At 39.5% G+C, this 22,779-nt stretch overlaps 1 protein-coding gene and 1 non-coding gene across 2 annotated transcripts; both read left to right on the forward strand.

Moving 5' to 3' along the window:
- Window positions 1-9,553: 9,553 nt before the first annotated feature.
- On the forward strand, window positions 9,554-9,626 carry trnar-ccu (transfer RNA arginine (anticodon CCU)). The gene has a single exon. It is a non-coding gene; the product is annotated as a tRNA-Arg (tRNA).
- A 390-nt stretch (window positions 9,627-10,016) lies between these two features.
- LOC127530654 (uncharacterized) lies at window positions 10,017-14,079 on the forward strand. The gene is made up of 3 exons (XM_051937936.1): window positions 10,017-11,621; window positions 13,250-13,920; window positions 14,038-14,079. Exons 1-3 carry the CDS (start codon window positions 11,600-11,602, stop codon window positions 14,077-14,079), a joined length of 735 nt encoding a protein of 244 aa, XP_051793896.1. The 5' UTR covers window positions 10,017-11,599.
- The last annotated feature ends 8,700 nt before the right edge of the window (window positions 14,080-22,779 follow it).

Raw genomic sequence — 22,779 nt, forward strand, 5'->3', positions numbered from 1 at the left:
TCTGTCGCCAGGAGGTTTATTATCGGTTATTTTTAACCCCCTCCAGGGTCTGAACTCCATGAATTCAGATTCGTTTTGCTACCTTATTAAGAGAAACTCACAAAGGAATCAGCTGCCAGAGGGTATCTGCAAGTTTCTTTATTGATTTCTGTTGAATCAGTGGCGATCAAAACGTGTGTTGTACATGAAATATAAAACATGTTGCAGCTTTTACCGAGAACAATATATCAGTTAAAAGTGCAGCTAGACAACAAGTAGCTCATTATTTCATATCTGAATAAAAAAATCTGGATTCAGCACAAATAATCATAATAATCTTTAAATCTAAGTATTGAATTAAACATTTGTGTGATAAAATTCGAGTTGCTCCATGAAATTGCAAATTCCAGCAGGTGGTTTGCTGTTTGCATTTTTTATTATAGCATGAAGGTCATGCGTTGTGCATGATTTATAGAAAAAATAACAACCAGAGAAATCTTGTGCATCAAACACATTCGTTAATTCTTTGAAAAAAAAAAGCGGCTATATTTGTTTGCCGTCGGTTAGAGCCTTGCATCCTCTTCATCTGCTTATCAAAACCTAGCAAAGCTCAAGCTAATCTCTGCTAAATTGTGGTTTTGTGTGCCGAAGGATTCAATAACATTTCCCCGCAATTAGACTTAAAAGCTCTCAAGGTTCAGTAAAGCAGGAAGCAGCCGTTTGTTTCCTCGTCCTTGTGCAGATCTGAGTAATAATTCCTCCTCTTCTGTTATTGTGCTTTCATCCAGACAGGACTCTTCTGAAGGCTTTAATGTACTGGAGGAGTATGGTTTCCTGGAGCGCACTATGGAGCCATGATGAAAGCAGGGAGGTGTAGAAACACTTCACGTCCAGTCGGAGAGGTTTTGGTTGGACTTTGATACCTTCAGTGAAGATAAAAAGTTCAAAATACTTCTTCAAATAACTTCTTCCTTAATTTGCAAAGTAGATAAGCCTCGCTTATGGTTGTTGGAGGATGAATTGTTCTTCTACATCACCAATTTCACCTCACAAATTTCACACACACCTAATTTTGTCCTTATATTCCATGTTCTGCTTAAAGTTAAAGTATAGTCACAAATTATTAGTTTAGTTATCTGTTAATTGGCACCTAAAATTGAGTTCTCTAAACCATTTTAGCTGCATTTTGAGAATTTCATACTTCCCAGCCTGGGAATGTCTGTATTCCCAGAAAGTTCCTGTAAGTTGTAAAAACATGGATGGGTCCATATTTCCTACTGAAACTACAGACTTTGGTTGACATTTCACCAATTGTTGAGGCTCTAACGTCAGTACAGTTTGATGTGTGGCCTACCTATTTAAAAATACACTCACATTGTTTTTTGATCAATCTTTCGTCACAAATCCATCAAATTCCTCATCTTCTGTAACTGAATTGAACAGCTGGGCAATGTCGACATCAAACATGCCGGGTTCCCTCTCGTCATTGTCGGAGTCAGTCTCGTTGCCGGGTGGCTGTTCAGCAATGATGCCGGCAGGCCCGGACTGGCAATCGGGAGAGGCGGGACTTTTCCCGGTGGCCTGCCTCCTTATTGGCCTGCCTGGACAGGCCAGCCACGGACTGGCAGGCCAATGGAAAAAGTTGATCGGCTTTTTGGCAGACAGGCCAGAGACAGCAGCGCCAGAAGCCGTACAGAGTACACGCCCACCCTCCTGTCACTCACACAAAGCAAGTGCTCTGAGCTCTAAATCAGAAGGATAGGGATTGGTCAAAGTGACATTTTTTTAGAAGAAACGTGCCATGATTGGTTAGTTGCTTTATGGCCCGCCCTTTCATAGCGAGAACCATAGAAGCGACAACGGGGAAGCATGCACTGCAGAGCGGTGATATGAGAGAGTGGAAGGAGCGACGATTATAGAGCACCCCTACTTCAAGTAAGTTTACAAACGGTCGGTTCTTCTCACAAATGCATCATCAGACTTCAAAGGCCAAAATATAATAAAAAATGTCTGGCCCAAATAAGCTCCACAGGTGTCAGGTGGGTTGCAGGAAGCCTGAAAACGTTTGAGACCCCCTCTTCAGGTAGGATAGGCAGTTGATTTACAATTTTCAGTTATAAAATGAACATTGGTGTTTGCATATACTGTTAGCTATGACCAGCTGACATCTAAATGATTTGTTGACAAAATAATATATTTTTTTTAATTCCACATGTTATATAAATAATAGGAAAAGGAAAACATTGGAAAAATTGGTGAGGGTAGTGAAGAGATTACAGAAGAGAAAAGTACTGGACTGTATGGAGCTGTCGTTATGGTTGTGTTTAATAGACTTACTGTCTGTTTAGTAGTGTTGTAACTGCTATAACATAACTGTAAAAGGCATATTTTTGGAAGGAAATAAAACAAAATTTTGGTGCATTATCCCAAGTGACACAACCTTTGCGGTGGCGGAAGTGGCCTGACTGATTGGAAATCTCCCAGCCTGAATTTCTTTCCCAGTCCGGCCCTGGATGCCAGCTTTTGCGAAAGCTCAGACAATAGTCAGTACTGTACGTAGCTTTATGTAATGTTCTCTAATAGGTTTATCGCTGCCGGCGTGCGTAGTGTACGTATTACGTCCTCATGTCGGCGGGAAATGGTCCGACAGTCAGATTTTGGAACTCAGTGCACACATAAGACGCACCGGGTTAAAAGGCGCACCGTGGATTTTTGACAAAATTAAAGGCTTTTAAGTGCGCCTTATAGTGCGGAAAATACGGCATATGGATGGATCCATATTTCTACTATAATACAGACTTTGGTCGACATTGCACCAACTTCTGAGGCTCTAACATCAGTAGAAGTTAATGTGCTGCCAATATGACAAGCCAAAGATCCAGTTTATCGCTATTTTGACCTTTTGCTTGTCTAAAATTACTTAATTTGTCCAAAATGACTAGAAACTTGTCTGGATTTACCCCCAAAAAATATTTACCAGAAAAAAATAATATCCAAAATGAAAATGTTGAATAATCGGCAGTCCATAGAAATGGTCTTTGGTCAACATTTCACCAATTGGTGAGGCTCTAGCATCAGTAGAATCTGATGTGTGGAAAGTTTGACCAGACAAGGTTCAATTTTTTTGATATTTTAGCATGAAACCTGTCAAAAATGACTAATTATTTGTCTAAAAATAACATTAAAATTGTCCAAAATGACTTCACAACTGTCCAGAATGACTCAGAATCTGTCTGAAATAGATTTAAATGTGTGAACAATTACTCAAAACATGTCCAAAACAACTCAAAATTGTCCAAAATGACAATAATGAATAATTACTGGCCGTTGAAACTGGAAATAAGTGCATTTTTTTTAAAGTGTGGTATTAAGTCTCCATAAAGTTCCTATAAGTGTATTTTTATGGATGGATCCATGTTTCCTGCTAAAAATACAGACTTCCGTTGACATTTCACCAACTTTTAAGGCCTCTAACATCACATGTCAAGACAAGCTTCTGCTGTTTTGACAAAATGCTGATGTTTAGTCATTGGTAGAACCATAAAAACTGGTCTTCATATGGGTCTTTATGTTGTTATTATAAGTGCAAAGTTACTAACTGCTTCCATTTTGTCTTCATGTTGAAATTTAACAACATATGAGGCTGATTTTGTCTAATGTTCCCATACAGAAACTGAAAATGAACACCGAACACATCCCAATAAATCTCATGTTCATTGAAACATGAAGTCTGAGGCGGTGCAGCTCCATATTTGTGAATTCTGTCTGCATTGACCCAGTGTGACACTCCAACACATCACAAACACCAACATCTGTCATTGAAGACTTCTGAGAGCTTTCCAGACATGAAATGGTTAATGTTTAATTAATGACGAGAGGCGTTTCTGTAAAATGCAGTGGTTGTCTGTCACCCAGCATCTGGAGGAAAACAACGAGAGAGAAAAAACCTGCAGCCTTGTCAGGGTGATCTCTGGAGTCTCTATGCTTCTGTTTTTCCATCCATCACTGCTCTTAGCACCACGGGCTCATCTGGCTTTGTTTTCCTCTCCTGTTGGTTTGGGTGTTGATGATGAAAACATAACTGTCCCCCACATCTTTTAGAAACGTGTGCGGCGATGCGTGTGATCGTGTTCGGGGTGGATGTATTTATTGTGTGTTTGTGTGCGTCAGGGGAAGGTGACTGTGTGTCTCCATGCATGAGAATATGTGTGTAAATATGAATGCTTAAAGCTCGACATATGGTGCCGGAGTAAACAAAAGCTAGCACGCCATATGACTTCCTGCAGGTGCTGCTCAGCGCTGAAGTGCCGAGAAATCCTCTCAGATGTCATTTCGGGTTCTACTCATATTTACTCTCAACTTAAAGTGACTGCACTGAGGATGGTGAGCTGAAACTCAACACTGGAAAAGCGATGCATTAACCTGCAACCTGTCTTGCGTCAGATAAGCTGATTGGTTAATTTACCTCCAGTCAGGTCGGAGATGAAAGCAAATGTAAGCACACCGCATAAAAGCACAAAGAGAAACTGCAGTGTTAACTTATCAGAGCAACACTCCAACACCTGCGTGCACCCCAGAGAAGTGTAATTCCAGCTCGAGGCTGTTTCAAAGAGTCAGTGTGAGCAGTTTCTGCCTCACAGCTGCCCTCAGTTTTTCACCGCATGGCCCCGACTCTCCCCAAACACATGCCCTTTCAGAAATCACTCAGCACGCTATAATGCTCCAGTCCAAAAAAGAAAATAAGGAACAATTACACATTATAGAGAGGTTTTTCTACCAAAACTCAGAAGCAAAACAGTTCAAAATTCAAATGATCCAATTTCAGGTTGTAGACTTACAGATTGGCCTCACTATTACCCAATCATTGCTTTAGTTTGATCTGAAACTAGCTTGTACCAGCAGTTTTTGACTCGGCAAAACATCAAATTCTTTGCTTTGAGAAGTACCACAAGTAGCAAATGAAGGAAAGATGTTAAGAAACATTACTGATATGCTGGGAAGCCTCAAAGATTGGTGCCCAAACTTCCCCTCTTAATATACATACAATCTCAGCCACTATGCAGATGATACCCTGCTTTATTTGTCTTTTCTACCAAATGTTTACTGCCCTGTTACTACTATAACTACCATGTTTCCAAACAGTTTGTGAAGTGCAGCCTTTATGCTTCTGGTGACTCAGTTTTTCACCGCATGGCTCTGACTCTCCCCACATGCCCTTTCAGAAATCATTCAGTCCACTACAATGCTCCAGTCCAAAAAAGAAAGAAAAATCACACACAAAGAAGAGATTTTTTTCTACTAAAACTCAGAAACAAAAAGTTCAAAATTTGAATTATCCAGTTTCATGTTGAGAATTTAGAAGTTGGCCTCTCGATTCACCGAGTCATTGCTTCAGTTTTTCTGAAAGTAGCTTTTTTCAGCAGCTTTTGACTAAAAAATCATATCATTTGCTTTGAGGAAAAACTCTCCCTAGACACTCCCTAAACACATACCCCTTTCAGAAATCATTCAGTACATTATAATGCACCGGTACAAAACAAAAAGAAGAAAAATCACTCACAAAAGATGTCAATGTCTTGTAAAGATCTTAGTGAACATACATGCAATCTAAACCACTATGCAGATGATACGCTGCTTTATTCTGTACCTCCTTACACTAGTGTTTCTTCTTGGAGCTGCTGTAAAGGTGAACTTTCCCCACTGTGGGATCAATTAAGTTTTCTTATCTCATTTGTCTTTTTTACCAGATAAATCTACTGTCTTGTTAGAACTACAGTTATTATATTTCCAAACAGATGGTGAAATGCAGTCTTTATCTCAGTCTGACTAAACTTCTGTTTATTCCATCCTGTCCTTTTCAGCACAACATCGTCTCTTCAATGTTGAAAATTGGGTATTTTTATTGATGACCAATTGATTTTATGTGAAAAGTGGGTCATTCAGGCAATCCCTGGAAAAAACAGATTTTATCTGAATACTCAGCAAAACTTCTTGTACAAACACTGGTCATTTCAGACTTTGATTAGCTTTTAAGCTATGAAATTCCCTCCTATAGGATCCCTGACTGACTGTTGTCTATCATAAGGACTCTTTGTAATTGGTTTTATTGTGTTTTTTATTGCACCTGCTTGTTGTTTATCCTTTGTGTTGTAGCTATTTTGTCACCTTTGTTTTAAAGAGGTATAGTAGTTTACCAGTATTGCTACCATAACCCACTTCTGGCTTAACGCTTGATTATTTTAATGTGTTGGTGACTCAAAGGAAAACTACTTTTGTGCTGCAATCAGGTCTAATTATCCCATGTCAACTTGCCTTCAAATCTGTTTAACCAGTTGCGCTTCAGTTGTGCTTCAGTGTCCCGCCCGCGGTACACTTTGAGATCTGCATAAGCAATTTGCTAAATGTCTGAAACTGCAAACGTGATTATACAAACACTATACATCGATGGAAAGCTTAGATTCTCACGAATCCACGGGTATAAACCACTTTCAGATGTGATTACCACAGCGGGTAATATAAACACATTTGTCCGACAAACAACGAATATTCATCCATCCGTTCTCTATACACGGCTTCAACGTACACAGCGCGACTCACATTTCCGGGTTCATTATTACACACAGATGAAAATATTCCACAAAAAACGGCCATAATCCAACCTTGGACATCCAGACGAAACAAGCCAGTAAACTATTTTGTCCAAAACATGTCTTGAAGTCGGTATAAAATCAACGAATAGGTCGTTTTCAAGGAAATGCACCTCACGATGTGCATCCAATATTCCCTGTATTTCTCGTCATATTTTTATTTACAAATAGAATATTAGCGATTTTTTGTACTGAAAATGGCTGGAATTGACTGCAGCTTAAAGGGTTAAATAAATAGTCTAGTAAAAGAAAATAATTTGTACATTTCAAAATTGTCTTTTGGAAAAACAGATTTCAAAATCTGAATTGAATTCAGAAATCTGAACCTGTATTTCACAGAATATCGATTCCTTTACTTGGATGTTTTACGCTAATTAGATACCCATGTTTTAGGTTGTACTAGGAACCTTGCATATATAAAGGCTAGCATTTTCTAGCTTGAAGAACATTTTACAAATACTAAACCTTTAACCTTAGTTTGACAATTTATAAAAACGAAAGTTAACTGGATTCCCAATTATCTTTGGTATACTTTTGTCTTTGATGTGATTCCAGGTTTTTATTAGAAACCGGCACATTCCTGAAGAAAAATGCTTTGAATTGCTCACCTTTTCACACAGTTTCCAGGCCTACACGTGATAGTTAAAACACAGGGTTTTCAGTGGACTTTGTTTATGACAGGTTTCATAAAAATCAGTCATTTCTTATTCATGTTGCAGAAGTATGTCGTGTTTTCTGGTCGGTTTACGGTGCGTTGTACTTCATGTATAATTGAATATCTGTAGGAGGATAATGGCTGCATCGTATCGCCTTTTATAAAAGAAGAAGACTCGTCAAAGAGAATCCTGCATGTGCAAACATGTTGCATGTCTTGTCCATGACTGTTAAAAAAGCAAATTGTAACATCAAAAGGTTTTGTCCTTGTTCCGGGTGCGGTTGACTTCATCGCGGTTGAATTCCCGTTTTAATTGACACATCTGCTGCAGGATCTAAAACGAAATGCCACATGAGCTGATCAAAGGAGAGCTCGCCCACTTTGATTAAGTCGAGGCAGACCTGCAGTGCTTTCATCACACGCTTACTGACTGCCTTTCTGAAACACAAGCTCTGTTGGGGACTTTATCCTCGATTTATAAAGAGCTTCCGTTTACATATTCGCAATTAAGAAATATCTATGTAGGGCGCAGGACCTCATTACTGCCATATTTAATAGTGTTGGCATCTGCATAACACTGAGAAAGGTAAAGGCTCCTTAAGGAAGCATTTAACTCCAACATAATGATGAATAAATCCAACACGGAGCTCAACGTGACAGAAGAAAATCGCTCTTCATCTCTGGTGGTTTCTCTTCAGCTTTAGTCTCCATTGTTGAACCAGTTCATAGCTGTGGTCCAAACTGAAGGGAGATTGAAACAGAAGGTCGAGGTGGGAGAATCAAAACTTCTGCCACCTTCAAACCGAAATAATGAGATCATGTTTTTGAGACAGGAACAGATGAAACAAGAAGCTCAGAGTTAAAATTCTCCAGGTCACGGTAACCCTGTCACTTTATCACTGCTTTTTCGAAAACAACATGAGTTTTTTTTTTTGTTTTCTGCATTTTAATTTCCTACTGGGAAGGAAGAAAAGCCCAAAACCAAATAGTTTTAGCAGCAGTTTGCCGAGATTGAAGAACCAAGAAGCAACAAAATTTGTCCGCTTCAGATCCATTTTTACCGAAAACTTTACCCCTCATAAATTATTAACAAACAACAAGGGTTTGTTTGTTGCCAGTGGGATTTGAAACTGATCTGCTGTGTAGTTTTTACAGGAACAAGTGGACTCGTGCAGCTTGAAACCTGCTACGAAGGGTCAGTAGGACGTCTCCAGGATATATTTCAATCCACTGTTGAAAAGAAAAAGGCAGATGAGGGGAAAAAAGAGGAATAAACTGATAAAAATGCAGCTTCTGAGCATCATATCAGTATTCAGAGCACGAGCCTCCCTCAGGCCACATTCATAAATATGTTATGAGCGGAGCCTGACGCTACTATACAGTCCGGCAGTGATGGATATTCGGGGTGAAGGGGTTCTTGTGAGAGCAGCATGTAAAGGATGACTGAGCCGGAGTTAGTAACGCACCATTAACTGACTCCTCATGATGCTCGCTGCCTGGGAAGAGAAGGAAATCTGGCCGGTCGGGAAATCAATACAGCGCATCAGTATGAAGGAGGGGAGAGGAGGTGTCCGCCATATACAGATTAGTTTGGAAACAGTGCTCAGCAGACACACAGGGTTGGTCTGGATGGATGCATTAAACTGCTTTGTTCTGTGCATGTTGATGTTGTTGGCTTTGTAGGCCGGCGGAAACAAACCTACAAGCAAACATACAGCTTTGGAGATGATCATTAGAACACTGTGACTGTTTTCTGCATCGTCTTCATGGGGTTTCACTGTGGTTTCTTCAAACTAAAAGCTGTTTTCATGATTCAAAGCTTAAAAATGGCTCAAAATGACTTGAAACTTGAAACAATTATTCAAAATGTGTCAAAAATTACCAAATTATGTCCGAAATGGTTAAAAAAAACGATACAAATCTGTCAGAAAAAATCTGAAACTTGAAGTCAACTAATACACAAAATGTGTTAACAGTTATGTAGTTTGTCCAAAATGATTTAAAAACGTGTACAAAGTGACAAATAAAATTGTCGAAACTCACTCAAAAATGATCCAGAATAACTCAAAATTTGTTGAAAATGACAAAAAGTTGTCTAAAATTGTCTTGTCCACAATGACTTGAAACTTGTTAAAATTGACTTTAAATTTGTTCACAATTACTCTAAATTTGTCCAAATAGATTAAAATTTTGTGCAAAATGGCTAAGACACACAAGAAAATAATTTAAAACCTGTCAGAATTGAAAGAAAGCTTGTCTAACTCACTTGATAGCCCCAGTGGCCTAATGGATAAGGCCCTGGCCTCCTAAGCCAGGGATTGTGGGTTTGAGTCCCATCTGGGGTGGTGGCTTTCGTAAATTTCCGCGCTGTGGGATTAATAAAGGTTTAATCTATCTATTTGTTAAAAACTGCAGACTAGATAGAAATCACTTGACACTTGTCAAAGATTTGTCCAAAATGACCTAAAGTTCATCCAAAATGAGAAAACGTGTTAAATAAATGATTCAAAGCGTGTCCAAGGTGACAAAAATGTCCAAACTTCCAATCCAACTTTATTTCTAAAGCACTTTAAAAACAACACTGCCAACCAAAGTGCTGTACAGGTCCTCAAAAATGGCCCAAAATCAGTTGAAAATTTGTTTGAAATGACAAAAACTCACTAAAATGACTCAGAATGTGATGAAAATGACAAAAAGTTGGTCAAAAATGACTTGGAACTTGTCAAAAATGGGGAAATAAAAAACATTTAAAATGTTAAATTGTCAAAAAAAAAACTTGTCAGAAATTACTCAATATTTGTCACAATTACTTAAAATTTGTTCAAAAGATTTTCCAAATTTTCCAAATTTACTCAAAAATAGTTCAAGATAACTCAAAATTTTCTAAAAACAGTGAAAAATTGACCAAAAATGTCTTAATGACTTGAAACGTCTTAAAAATTATTTGAAATTTGTTCGTGATTACTCAAAAGGTAGAAGAAAATCTGTCCAAAATTATTCAAAGAACTTCTTCAAAGCATTTTCATTTTTAATCACTGTGATTACATTCAAATGAAATTAAGTGTTCAAGGTTTGTTGTTTAATCTTGGTAAAGGACAGAACTTGTTGTAGACAGCAAATGACCACAAAGATGCAAAGACATATTAGCTTATTTATCTCTCCTAAAGCCTCTGATTGGTGAATTAAGAAGAACCAAACTTAACAAACTAAACTGTGGGCATTGTGGATGGACTCTTATTTTGAAAGGGAACTGATTTTAGAGGGGACGTACAGTTTTGTGGACGGTTCTGGCTCCTTATGAGACCCAGACAAGGTCAACTGGAAGAGATTTCACCACATGAATGTGACACGATTCGATTCCTGGAGGAAGTTTTGGCTCAGACTTCAGGACGACGGTGACCAAACCTGGACTCGATCCTGGAAAAGGGCGTCCGATCCTGGAGCTTCATGCTGGGTCTGGATGAAAAGGGAGGCAGGAGAACAGAGGACGGAAGGAACCTGGCTCAGTTTCATTGTTGGCCTTCAGTAAACTTCTGACTATAGAACAAGAAAACCTCTTTCAACACTGTCCAAAGGAGAAAAAACAAAACAATAGTACCGTGTGGAATGGAGCTGTGCTGCAAACAAAACCAGGAGGCATCTTTTCTGTTTTAGAGCACAATGGACAATAATCAGCATGCAGATGGTCTTTTTTCTAAGTTACAGATGCTGATGATGTCGTTTCAAACACATTTTAACTTTTTTGTCTGTTTAGGTTTTTGGTGCAGAAAAGTATTTCACACTTTTTTTCACACTGACAGATACAGTGGTTGTTAAAAGTATTCAGACTCCCTAAAGTTCTTCATCGTTCTTTGCTGCCATTTGCTAAAATCATTTAATTTATTGTTTTCCTCAGTGACGTACACGTAGGACCCAATATTTACCGAAAAACACAGAATTGTAGATATTTTTGCAGATTTATTAAAAAAGAAAAACTGAAACTTCGCATGGCCAGAGAGTATTCAGACTCTTTGCTGTGACACTTTTATATTTAACTCAGGTGCTGTCCGTTTCTTCTGATCATCCTATAGATGCAGACCTCCACCAATCGGGGCTTTATGGCAGAGAGATCCAACGGAAGCTTCTCCTCAGTGCAAGACACATGAAAGCCCATATGGAGCTTACCAAAAAACACATGAAGAACTCCCAGACTATGAGAAATGAGTTTCTCTGGTCTGATGAGACCAAGATGGAACTTTTTGGTGTTAATTCTAAGCGGTACATGTGGAGAAACCAGGCACTGCTCATCACCTGCCCAATACAATCCCTACAGTGAAGCATGGTGGTGGCAATAATAAAATGTTGGTTAAAATTCATAAATAGTTTGCTAAACTAGCAAACAGATCGCTAATAGTAATAAGTAGTTTGCTAAATGTAATAAATAGTTAGCTAAAAGTACCAAACAATTGGCTAATAGTAAAAAATATTTGGCTAAATATAACAAATTGTTGACCAAAGTCATAAATGTTAGCTAAACTAGCAAACAGTTGGCTAATATTAAAAAATAGTTAGCTAAACTGGCAAACGGTTGGCTAATAGTAATAAATAGTTTGATACATGTAACAAATAGTGAGTTAAACAAAGCAAATGGAAGGTCCAAATGTTAGCTAATACCTAAGCCAGCAAACAGTTGGCTAATAGTAATAAATAGTTAGCTAAAACTAGCAAACTTGGCTAATAGTGATAAATAGCTAGCTAAACATAAAAAATTGTTGGCCAAATAGATAACTGACTATGTAGTTAATAGTTACCTAGACATAATAGTTAATAGTAATAAATAGTTAGCTAAGTTAGCAACAGTTGGCTAATAGTAATAAATTGTTAGCTAAACTAGCAAACAGTTGGCTAATAGTAATAAATTGTTAGCTAAACTAGCAAATTGTTAGTTAAACTAGGAAGCAGTTGGCTAATAGTAATAAATTGTTAGCTAAATTAGCAAATAGCTGGGTACTAGTAATAAATAGTTAGCTAAACTAGCAACCATCCATCCATCCATCCTCTATACACCGCTTTATCCTCATTAGGGTCGTGGGGGATGCTGGAGCCTATCCCAGCTGACTCGGGCGAAGGCAAACTAGCAACCAGTTGGCTAATATTAATAAATTGTTAGTTAAACTAGGAAACAGCTGGCTAATAGCAATAAATAGTTAGCTAAAAGTGACTAATAGCTAGCTAAACATAGCAAACTGTCAGGGCCTCCTCCTCTCCCCGTCCCACCTGGCATCCCCAATTCCCCTTTTCCCATCTGTCTCCCCCTTTCTCTTCCTCTTTTGCTCCTCTCTCCCTCTTATGTTCCTCTCTCCCTCCTTTGCTCCTCTCTCTCTCTTTCCCTCTCTTCTCAGCGCTGCAGCCACACGGCTGCCTCCACTCAGGTGATTAGCCACCTCCTCGGCATCCACACAGCTGTGGCTTGTACAACTGATTACACCTCTGCAATAAAGACCAGCTGATCCTTCTACGGGCTGCTCAGTGCTATAGTGGTTAGCACTTTCGCCTTGCAGCAAGAAGATCCCTGGTTCGAATCCCGGGGTGGGCCTGGGATCTTTCTGCATGGAGTTTGCATGTTCTCCCTGTGCATGCGTGGGTTTCCTCCGGGCACTCCGGCTTCCTCCCACAGTTCAAAAACATGCTGAGGTTAATTGAGTACTCTAAATTGCCCGTAGGTGTGATTGTTCATCTGTGTATGTAGCCCTGCGACAGATTGGCAACCTGTCCAGGGTGTCCCCTGCCTTCGCCCGAGTCAGCTGGGATAGGCTCCAGCACCCCCCGCGACCCTAGTGAGGATAAAGTGGTGTATAGAGAATGGATGGATGATCTTTCTACACCCTGCCAAATTGTTGAACTCAACTTCCCAGCCAGTTACTCTCTAGCCTTTGATGCTCTCTGTTTAAACCGCATTTAACGTGTCTATCTCTTCTGCCTCGCCTAGATCCAGCTGTCCGGATTCCCTCCCGCCGTGTCCTCCCCGACTCCCCTCCTGGACCCCTCCGGCACCAAGTTCCCCCTCCGGACCCCCAGGTCGGCTTCCCATCCTCTTCCGCCGTGTTTCCCCTGGGTTCCCCTTTGGACCCCTCCGGCACTGAGTTTTCCCTCCTAGATCCCCTGTTCGACTTCCCCACCTGCGTTCCCGGACTCGCCTGTCAGCCCCCTGCTCCGGCTCATCTCCTGGCCCCCACCGGCTCCACTCCTACCTTCGGCTTCCCTCCTCTGCGTCTCCCCCGAGGCTTCGGAGCCGTCAGACACCTCCCGGGCCATCTATCATCGCGACGCTCCTGGATCGTCAGCGCCTGGCGTCTCCACGCCTCCTACGTCCGCCTCCCCCACCGGCTCTTCGTCCTCCACCTGCCTCCGGCCGCCAGGGATCCATCCACCACAAACCGCCGCACTCTGGTTCCCCCCAGAACCAACTGTGACCGCCGATCCCAAGCTCCGGAGCCCCTGACTCGGACTCACTCTGCCATCATCCTCCCACACGCACCCCGGCTCCTCTCACCATCTCCATCTCCCCTTTTCCCTGCAATAAACTCCTTTACATCCATCCCTGCCTTGGTATTGTGGTTCTCTGCTCGGGTCCTGTCTCCTAAAACCGTGACACAAACGGTAGGTCAAAATGTAATAGATAACGATTATATAATGAATAGTTAACTAAATGTAACGAATAGTTGGCTAAAAGTCATAAAGTCGGTAGCAGCATCGTGGTGTGAGGGTGTTTTTCAGCTGCAGGGACGGGATGACTGGTTGCAACTGAATGAAAGATGAATGCGGCCGAGTAGAGCTATCCTGGAAGATACCTTTTCTAGAGTAGGCAAAAACCTGACCAAAATGACAAAAAAAATTCCAAAACTTGTCTAGACTGATCCAGAGCCCTATAGATAGTAAGAGTTGCGACACTCCCATAGGGTGCCGTTGTACGCTTTCTTTCGGTCTACTTCCGGGTTGTGGAGGCTTGTTTAGTTCCAAGCACCGCTTCGACAGTGATATCCACCGTTCATTTGCACTGCAGGTCGTTGAGTATATGTGGAGGTAAGTTGATGAAATGCCTACCTCTTTTGAATTGTCAACTGCCTATATTTTATCAGAGGCTCTTTATGATGCATATGCTGAGCTTTATTTGTATTTGCGCAGCGTAATTTTATATATTTTTATCTTGGTAGACGACGGAATTTCTGCTACTTTTTTCAGCTCGACTCTGCTGTTAGCTGTGAAGTTATCTCCAGGGATATACTGATGGATTAATTGTTGATGAGTGGCTACCTCTTTTTAATTTTAACGTCTTTATATTATATCAGAAGCCCTTTGTGGTGCATACATTTATCTGTATTTGTGAATATTGGCAGATGACCGACTTTCAGGCATTGCCTTGTGCTTGTTAGCTCTTCTTTGAAAGCTACCTAGCTACATCGCTACCTCTTTTTAATTGTCAAGACTACGTCCTTTATATGAGACCCTTTATAATGCATAAACTTATACTTGTAAGTATTTAACAAATATATTTATTAATATCTATCGTATCTATCTATCCACCAGTATCCCGAGAGCCCTCACTGAAGACACGAAGACCCTCATTGTTTCTCCCATTGTCAATAAAACATACTATTTCATTCATCAAAGCATAATGAGTTGTTATTCTTGAATATATATTTTGTGTATGTCTTAAAATGGTTATAGTGAGTCAACTCCTGCCTCATCAGAAGTGGCTGGACACTATCTGCTGAATGGACTGTTGTTACTCTGCTTTTCAATAACTCCCAGACTACGGGTAAGTGAATCAGAGAAATATAGACATTGTCTGGAAATACAATAATCCAGCTGGGCAAAAATTAACATCTTCAATCATCTTACATTTCTGTGTAAAAGTCGATTTTCCATGCTAACACGAATGTGAAACATTCCCTCCCAAACCCCAAAAGTGTCTTTAATATGTCACCTTACGGCTCAAAATGTAAAACTGACATTTACATACATACTCCAATGAATTAATAATCAAACAAGTACTTGGAGGTGTGATTTTATTCCTTTTTTACCGTGAAATCGCCGCTCTCAGTCCCATAGAAGGAAATGACAGCGCTGCCTGTTTGGAACTCTTCAGGTTTACATGAACCACGTGACCGCCCCGCTGCCAGAGCAGGAGTGTCGCAACTCTGACTATCTCTAGGGCTCTGGACTGATCCATAGGTTCACCTTTCAACAAGACAATGGCCTGAAACACACAACTAAAATAGTAAAGAAGTGGCTTTAGAACAGCTCCGTGACTGTTCTTGAACAACCCAGCATCTCTGGAGAGACCTGGAAATGTTTATCCACCAACGTTGACCAACCAACCTGACAGAACTGGAGATGATCTGCAAGGAAGAATGGCAGAGGATCCAAATCCAGGTGTGAAAAAGTTGTTGCATTGTTCCCAAGAAGACTCGTGGCTGTATGAGCTCAAAAGAGGTGCTTCTACTAATCACTGAGCAAAGGGTCCGAATCCTTTTGGCTGTGTGATATTTCAGTTTTTCTTTTTTTCTAAATCTGCAAAAGTGTCTACAATTCAGTGTTTTTCTGTCGATATGTAGGGACCCACTGTACAGGTAAAAGCCAGAAAATTAGAATATTTTCATAAACTTGATTTATTTCCGTAATTGCGAACAAAAGGTATAACTTTTACATTATATGTAATCATTGCACGCAGACTGATGCACTTCAAATGTTTATTTATTTAATTTTGATGATCATAGGTGGCAACAAATGAAAATCCGACATTCCGTGGGTCAGAAAATTAGAATATTGTGAAATGGGTCAAGTTTGAAGACACCTGGTGCCACCCACTAACCAGCTGATTAACTCAAAACACCTGCAAAGGGCTTTAAATGGTCTCTCAGTCCAGTTCTGAAGCTTACACAAACATGGGGAAGACTTCAGATTTGACAGCTGTCCAAAAGGCAACCATTGACACATTGCACAAGGAGGGCAAGACTCAAAAGGTTATTGCTGAAAAGGTTGGCTGTTCTCAAAGCTCTGTGTCCAAACACATTAATGGAGAGGCAAAGGGTAGGAAAAACTGTGGTAGGAAAAAGTGTACAAGCGACAGGGATCACCGCGCCCTGGTGAAGATTGTGAAAAAAAACCCATTCAAAAATGTGGGGGAGATTCACAAGGACTGGACTGCTGCAGGAGTCAGTGCTTCAAAATCCACCACCAAGAGACGCATGAAAGACATGGGTTTCAACTGCCGCATACCTCGTGTCAAGCCTCTTTTGAACAAGAAACAGCGCGCAAAGCGTCTCACCTGGGCTAAGGAAAAAAAGAGCTGGACTGCAGCTGAGTGGTCCAAAGTTATGTTTTCTGATGAAAGCAAATTTTGCATTGCCTTTGGAAATCGAGGTCCCAGAGTCTGGAGGAGGACAGGAGAGGCACAGGATCCACGTTGCCTGAAGTCTAGTGTGAAGTTTCCACCATCAGTGATGGTTTGGGGTGCCATGTCATCTGCTGGTGTCGGTCCACTCTGTTTCCTGAGATCCAAGGTCAACGCAGCCGTCTACCAGCAAGTTTTAGAGCACTTCATGCTTCCTGCTGCTGACCTGCTTTATGGAGGTGGGGATTTTATGTTCCAACAGGACTTGGCGCCTGCACACAGTGCCAAATCTACCAGTGCCTGGTTTAAGGACCATGATATTTCTGTACTCAATTGGCCAGCCAACTCGCCCGACCTTAGCCCCATCGAAAATCTGTGGGGTATTGTTAAGAGGAAGATGCAGAATGCCAGACCCAAAAATGCAGAAGAGCTGAAGGCCACTATCAAAGCAACCTGGGCTCTCATAACACCTGAGCAGTGCCAGAAACTGATCGACTCCATGCCACGCCGCATTAATGCAGTCATTGAGGCAAAAGGAGCTCCAACCAAGTATTGAGTACTGTACATGCTCATATTTTTCACGTTCATACTTTTCAGTTGGCCAACATTTCTACAAATCCTGTTTTTGTATTGGCCTCAGGTAATATTCTAATTTTCTGACCCACGGAATGTCGGATTTTCATTTGTTGCCACCTATGATCATCAAAATTAAATAAACATTTGAAGTGCATCAGTCTGCGTGCAATGATTACATATAATGTAAAAGTTATACCTTTTGTTCGCAATTACGGAAATAAATCAAGTTTATGAAAATATTCTAATTTTCTGGCTTTTACCTGTATTTATGTCAGGAATGGTGGAGGAGGAACCCAGGCGCAGAAACCAACAGGCAGGTAACAGGAGTAAGTGGTGAAAATTTGGGTTTATTTAACCAAAATCCAGAGCTCAAAATAGCAGAACAACAACACAAGGGAAACGTACTCACTACAGTGAATAATCCTCTCCAAAAGGGAGGAAATAACTTGGCAAGTCCAAAAAACACCGAGTCTTAAAGGGAATGAGTCCACAAGAGAAAAACTAACAAAGTCCAAAAACTGCAGGATCCAGGGGGAAACAAATCTTCAAAAATCCAAAGTTGGGGGGAAACCAGAAGGCGAGAGAGGGAACCGTGTATGCGACGGTCTGAACTGTGACGCTCCCACACACAAAGAGAGGAGCAGAGGATATTTAAACTGAAAGGGAAGGCAGGTGAATCGTGTTTGCTGATTGCTCCACAGCTGAGTCTCATAGTACAATTAGCTGTCCTGCAGCAGGCGATCAGCTGGGAGCGAGAGAGGGAGACAGGGAAACAAAAACCAGGCAGGAGCTGCAAAAGCATCCAGCCAGAGGCAGGAAACAAAAACCAGTCAGGAGCCGGACGGCTTCCTGACAATTTAACATGAATACTTTCCCCAGGTTCTGGTGTACATCAGTAAAAATAACTGTTTGTGGGTTCAATTCCATTAAAAAGACAGAGAATATTGAATTTTATGGCACTGAAACTGTATTCAGGCATCCTGTGAAGTCAGAATAAAATGGAAAAGACAGTTTATGTCGACATACCATGATACCAGCATCTGTCCTGAGTTGTTAAAGATAATTTATATTTTTGTGTTTTTTTTGTCTCATTTCCAGTAACAAACACACAGAAATTACACTTTGACCACAAACCTTTTATTCTCTGCGATTCTGACTGTCTCATAAACTGAGTGAAAGAGAATGAACACGGTGATTCCACAGCAGCATAAAATGAAGCAGGAAGCGACAGCGTATAAAGTCAATGAACATAAACACAGCGTCTGTGAAGAACGTAATTAAAGCACTAAATCATCTGATCAGATACGATTACCTGCTAAACTGTGCATCATAACCCACACGCTGAGTAGAGACTGAGATTTATGCCATCAAAAGAATGTTCAAAGCTACAAAGATCTAAATCAATAAATTACAATCTTTATTTTACCACTATGCATTTTCCCTGAATCGATTATTGCAGTGCAGGAAATCCACATCATCTACGTGACTCAAAAATGGTTCAAAATGAGTTGAAACTTGTTGGAAATGGCAAAAACCTGACCAGAATGACAAAAATATACCAAAACTTGTCCAAAATGACTGAATCAATGTTTGGAATGACAAGAACAAAAATGCCTTAAACTCTGTCCAAAATTATTTGAAATATGGTAAAAATGACTTGAAATTTGATCGCAATTGCTCAAAATTTGTCCTACTTGACTCAAATCTTGTCTAAAATGGTAACAACATGCAAAAAAAAAGACTTAAAACTTGTCCGACGTGACTCAAAATTTGTCCAAAATAATCAGTTTGTTCAAATATAGAAAACTTGTTGAAAATTATTCAGAAACATATCCAAGGTGACAAAAAATTGTCCATTGTAACGCAAAAATGGTCCAAAAGCAGTTGAAACTTGTGTGAAATGACAAAAAAAATTACAAAAATGTCCCAAAACTTGTTCACAATGACTTGAAATCTGTTCGCAATTGCTCAAAATTGACTTAAATCTGGTCTTAAATGGCAAAGATGTACAAAAAAATGACTTCAAACTTGTCCTACATGACTCAAAATTTGTCCAAAATAATATAAGTTTGTCCAAATATTTAAAACTTGTTGAAAATAATTCAAAATCTTGTCCAAGGTGACAAAACATTGTCCAACATAACTTAAAAATGAGTTAAAACTTGTTTGAAAGTACAAAAACTTGGCCAAAATTGTCCAGCATGACTCAAAAGTTGTCCAAAATGACCTAAAGTTTGTCCAAATTTAGAAAATTGGTTGAAGATGATTTAAAAAACTTGTCCAAGGTGATAAAACATTGTCCAACCTAACTCAGAAATAGTCCAAAATGAGTTGAAACATGTCTGAAATTACAAAAACCTGGCCATAAAGACAGAAAATTTGTCGAAAATGATTTAAAAACATGTCAAAGGGGACAAAAAATTGCCCAAAATAACTCAAAAATTATCCAAAGGGAGTTGAACCTTGTTTGGAATTACAAAAAGTTGACCAAAGTCACCAACAAAAGTCATTAAAACAATGTTTAAAGCTTGAAAATTCTGATCTAAATCAATAAAGTAAAATCTTTGTCTTACCATTCTGCATTTTCCCTGAATTGATTATTGCAGTGCTGGAAATCCACACATCTATGGAACTCAAAAATGTTCCAAAATGAGTTGGAACTTGTATGAAATGACAAAAATATTCCAGCTTGTCCAGAATGAATTTTGTCAAAAATTACTAGATATTTGTTTACAGTTACTCAAAATTTGTCTTACTTGATTTAGATCGTGTCTTAAATGGCAAAGATGTGTCAAAAAATGACTTAAAACTTGTTCAATGTGACTCAGAATTTGTCCAAAATAATCTACATTTGTCCAAATACAGAAAACTTGTTGAAAATAATTCAAAAGCTTGTCCAACTTGGCAAAACATTGTCTATTGTAACTTAAAAATGGTCCAAAAATGCATTGAAACAAGATTGAAGCTACAAAACATGGCCAAAATGACAGAAAATTTGTTGAAAATGATTCAAAAACGTGTCCAAGGTGAAAAGAAATTGTCTAACATAACTCAAAAATTATCCAAAGGGAGTTGAAACTTGCTTGGAATGACAACAATGTGACCAAAATGACCAACAAAAGTCATCAAAGTAAGGTTTAAAGCTTTAAAACTCTGATCTAAATCAACAAATTACAATGTTTATCTTGCATCTATGCGTTTTCCCTGAACTGATTATTGCAGTGCAGGAAATCTACATCATCTACCAACATGAAAATGAAATCTCAGTCTTCTTCAAAAATCTTCAAAAATCACACATTCTGAGGCGTTTCTGTTTAAACAGCTGACACATATCCACACTCCAAATTGTTTTCAGCATCTCGTCTGTTAAAGAAATCTACACCAGAGAGCTCCCGGCAGATTTTTCTATTTTTTATGGAGAAAAGTGCTTTTCTGGTGCATCGCTGTAGACGGTTGGAACGTGACAGCGAACGAGGCCGTCGGCTGTTTAACGGTGGGTGGTTTCGCTTAAGATTTCTGTTTACACAAGCTGTTGCTCCCATGTGGCGCCTCGTCTCGTACAAAAACAAAAAGAAGAGTGTTAAAAGAGCTGCCAAATGAGCGCCGTTCATCCGTGGAACCCGGAACGATGAAACAAAGCCATTACGGCGGACGAGACGGTCGCTCCACCGCTGTTGAACATCCATTTGAGCTCCGACGGTGTGATTTGTCACTGAATGGATGAAAACCTCCAGTTAAATGACGTCCCAACACTTAGAAACCCAACCTGCCATATGGAAGAAAAATGGACCGACGTTTTACCGTTTCTGCTCTTAGCTCCTGTGAATCAGTCAGGAATTACTAACAGACCGAGGCCTCCGAGGCGTTTCACTACAGTCTGACATGAAATAAGACGTTACAGAAACTGTCAATGTCATCAAGAGCAGCCACTCTGGGGAGCTAAATGAGAAGATGAGTGAAGGAAACCCAAGGCTGTGGATGGTGGAGAAATGAGGCGTTAAAACGACAGGACATCTCACGGGTACGACCAGAGGAAAAGACATCCGGATAACACAAGGACGTTCGCTTTTTAATCCTAAAACTCGACCTTCATTTCCTTCTCATCCGCCGCCAGCTTCCCTGCAGGAGTCCGCTCTAATAGTCCTGATTTAAAAAAAGCTGAGTTTTGAAGAGGTTTACTGGGTTTTATGGTTGATAGTTTATTCTGATCTGAGGGTTTAATTAAAAGTTTTAAATCTGTCTTCTGGTTGTAAAAGGATTAATTTAGCCAAAATTACTCAAAATTTGTTGAAACTGACAAAACATTGGTCAAAATGTCTTGAAATCTGTGCAAAATGATTTGAAATTTGAATGAATTAAAACTTGTTTGAAATGACTTGAAAGTTGTTCACAATTACTCAAAATGTGTCCAAAATGGCAAAAACATGCCAAAAATGACTTGAAACTTTACAAAAATGGAAAAAAACCTCAAGATTTTCTAAAATTGCAACAATAAAAAATGCAAAAAATGGCTTGAAATTTGTCAAGGAAAAACAAATTTCTTAAAAGTTTGTCCAAAATTATTCAAAAATGTTCCAAAATAACTCAAAATGCTAAGAGGTTGAACAAAAAGGCCTTAAAATTAAAATTGATCTAAAGTGACTTAAGACTGCTAAAATGGCAAAAGCTTTTAAAAAATGACCCTGAATTTGTCAGAAATGGGAAAAAAAACTTCATGATTTGTCGAATAAATAAATAAATGTCCAAACCTACTCAAAAAGATCCAAAATATGTCAGAAAATGTTGAAAGTGGGAACAAGTTTACCTAAAATGTCTTGAAAATTGTCCGAAAATGACTTGAAACTTGTCAAAAATGACTCAAAATTTGTTTACAATTTTTAAAAATGTAAAAATTGTCCAAAGTGACCAAAAAATGGTCCAAAATGTGACGAAATTTTGTGAAAATGAAGAAAAACTGACCAAAAATGTCTTGAAATCTCCCAAAACTACTTGATACTTGTCAAAAAAATTGCTAAAATTTTGTCTCAAATGGCAAAAATGCGCCAAAAAATGACTAAACTTCGACTTAGTGAAGCAAAATCACGTTCTTCCCGTCGTATCATGTGACATCATGGAACATTGTGGGAACGTTTAGAAATTCTGTGTTACCTCATCAACATCTCCAAAACATCGCCAGAACATAGTGCAGGAATGTCTTATAAAGAACGTTCTGTCGTTGGAGGTCTCGATGACATCCAGAAAACATTTTTTGAATGTTGCATCAAGAACATCCTTAATGTGGAAACATTTTACAGAAGAACGTTGTACAATGTGTTCCCTCAACAGAAAGGCAAAATGTTCCACCTTTAGTATGTCACATTACAGGAACTTTACAGCAACACTACTTTCAAACATTAATTCGATAGCAGGAAATGTTGCCGTTTTTAGACACCAAGATGTAGACACATGACATCCATCCAAATTATGTTTAAATATTTAGTGTGAGATGTTTGCCGTCAGTGACTTTGTGAGTTCTTTGACCCACAAACATCAGCAGACTCTTATCT

This window comes from Acanthochromis polyacanthus, chromosome 17 (genome assembly GCF_021347895.1).
Source record: "Acanthochromis polyacanthus isolate Apoly-LR-REF ecotype Palm Island chromosome 17, KAUST_Apoly_ChrSc, whole genome shotgun sequence".
NCBI lineage: Eukaryota > Metazoa > Chordata > Actinopteri > Pomacentridae > Acanthochromis > Acanthochromis polyacanthus.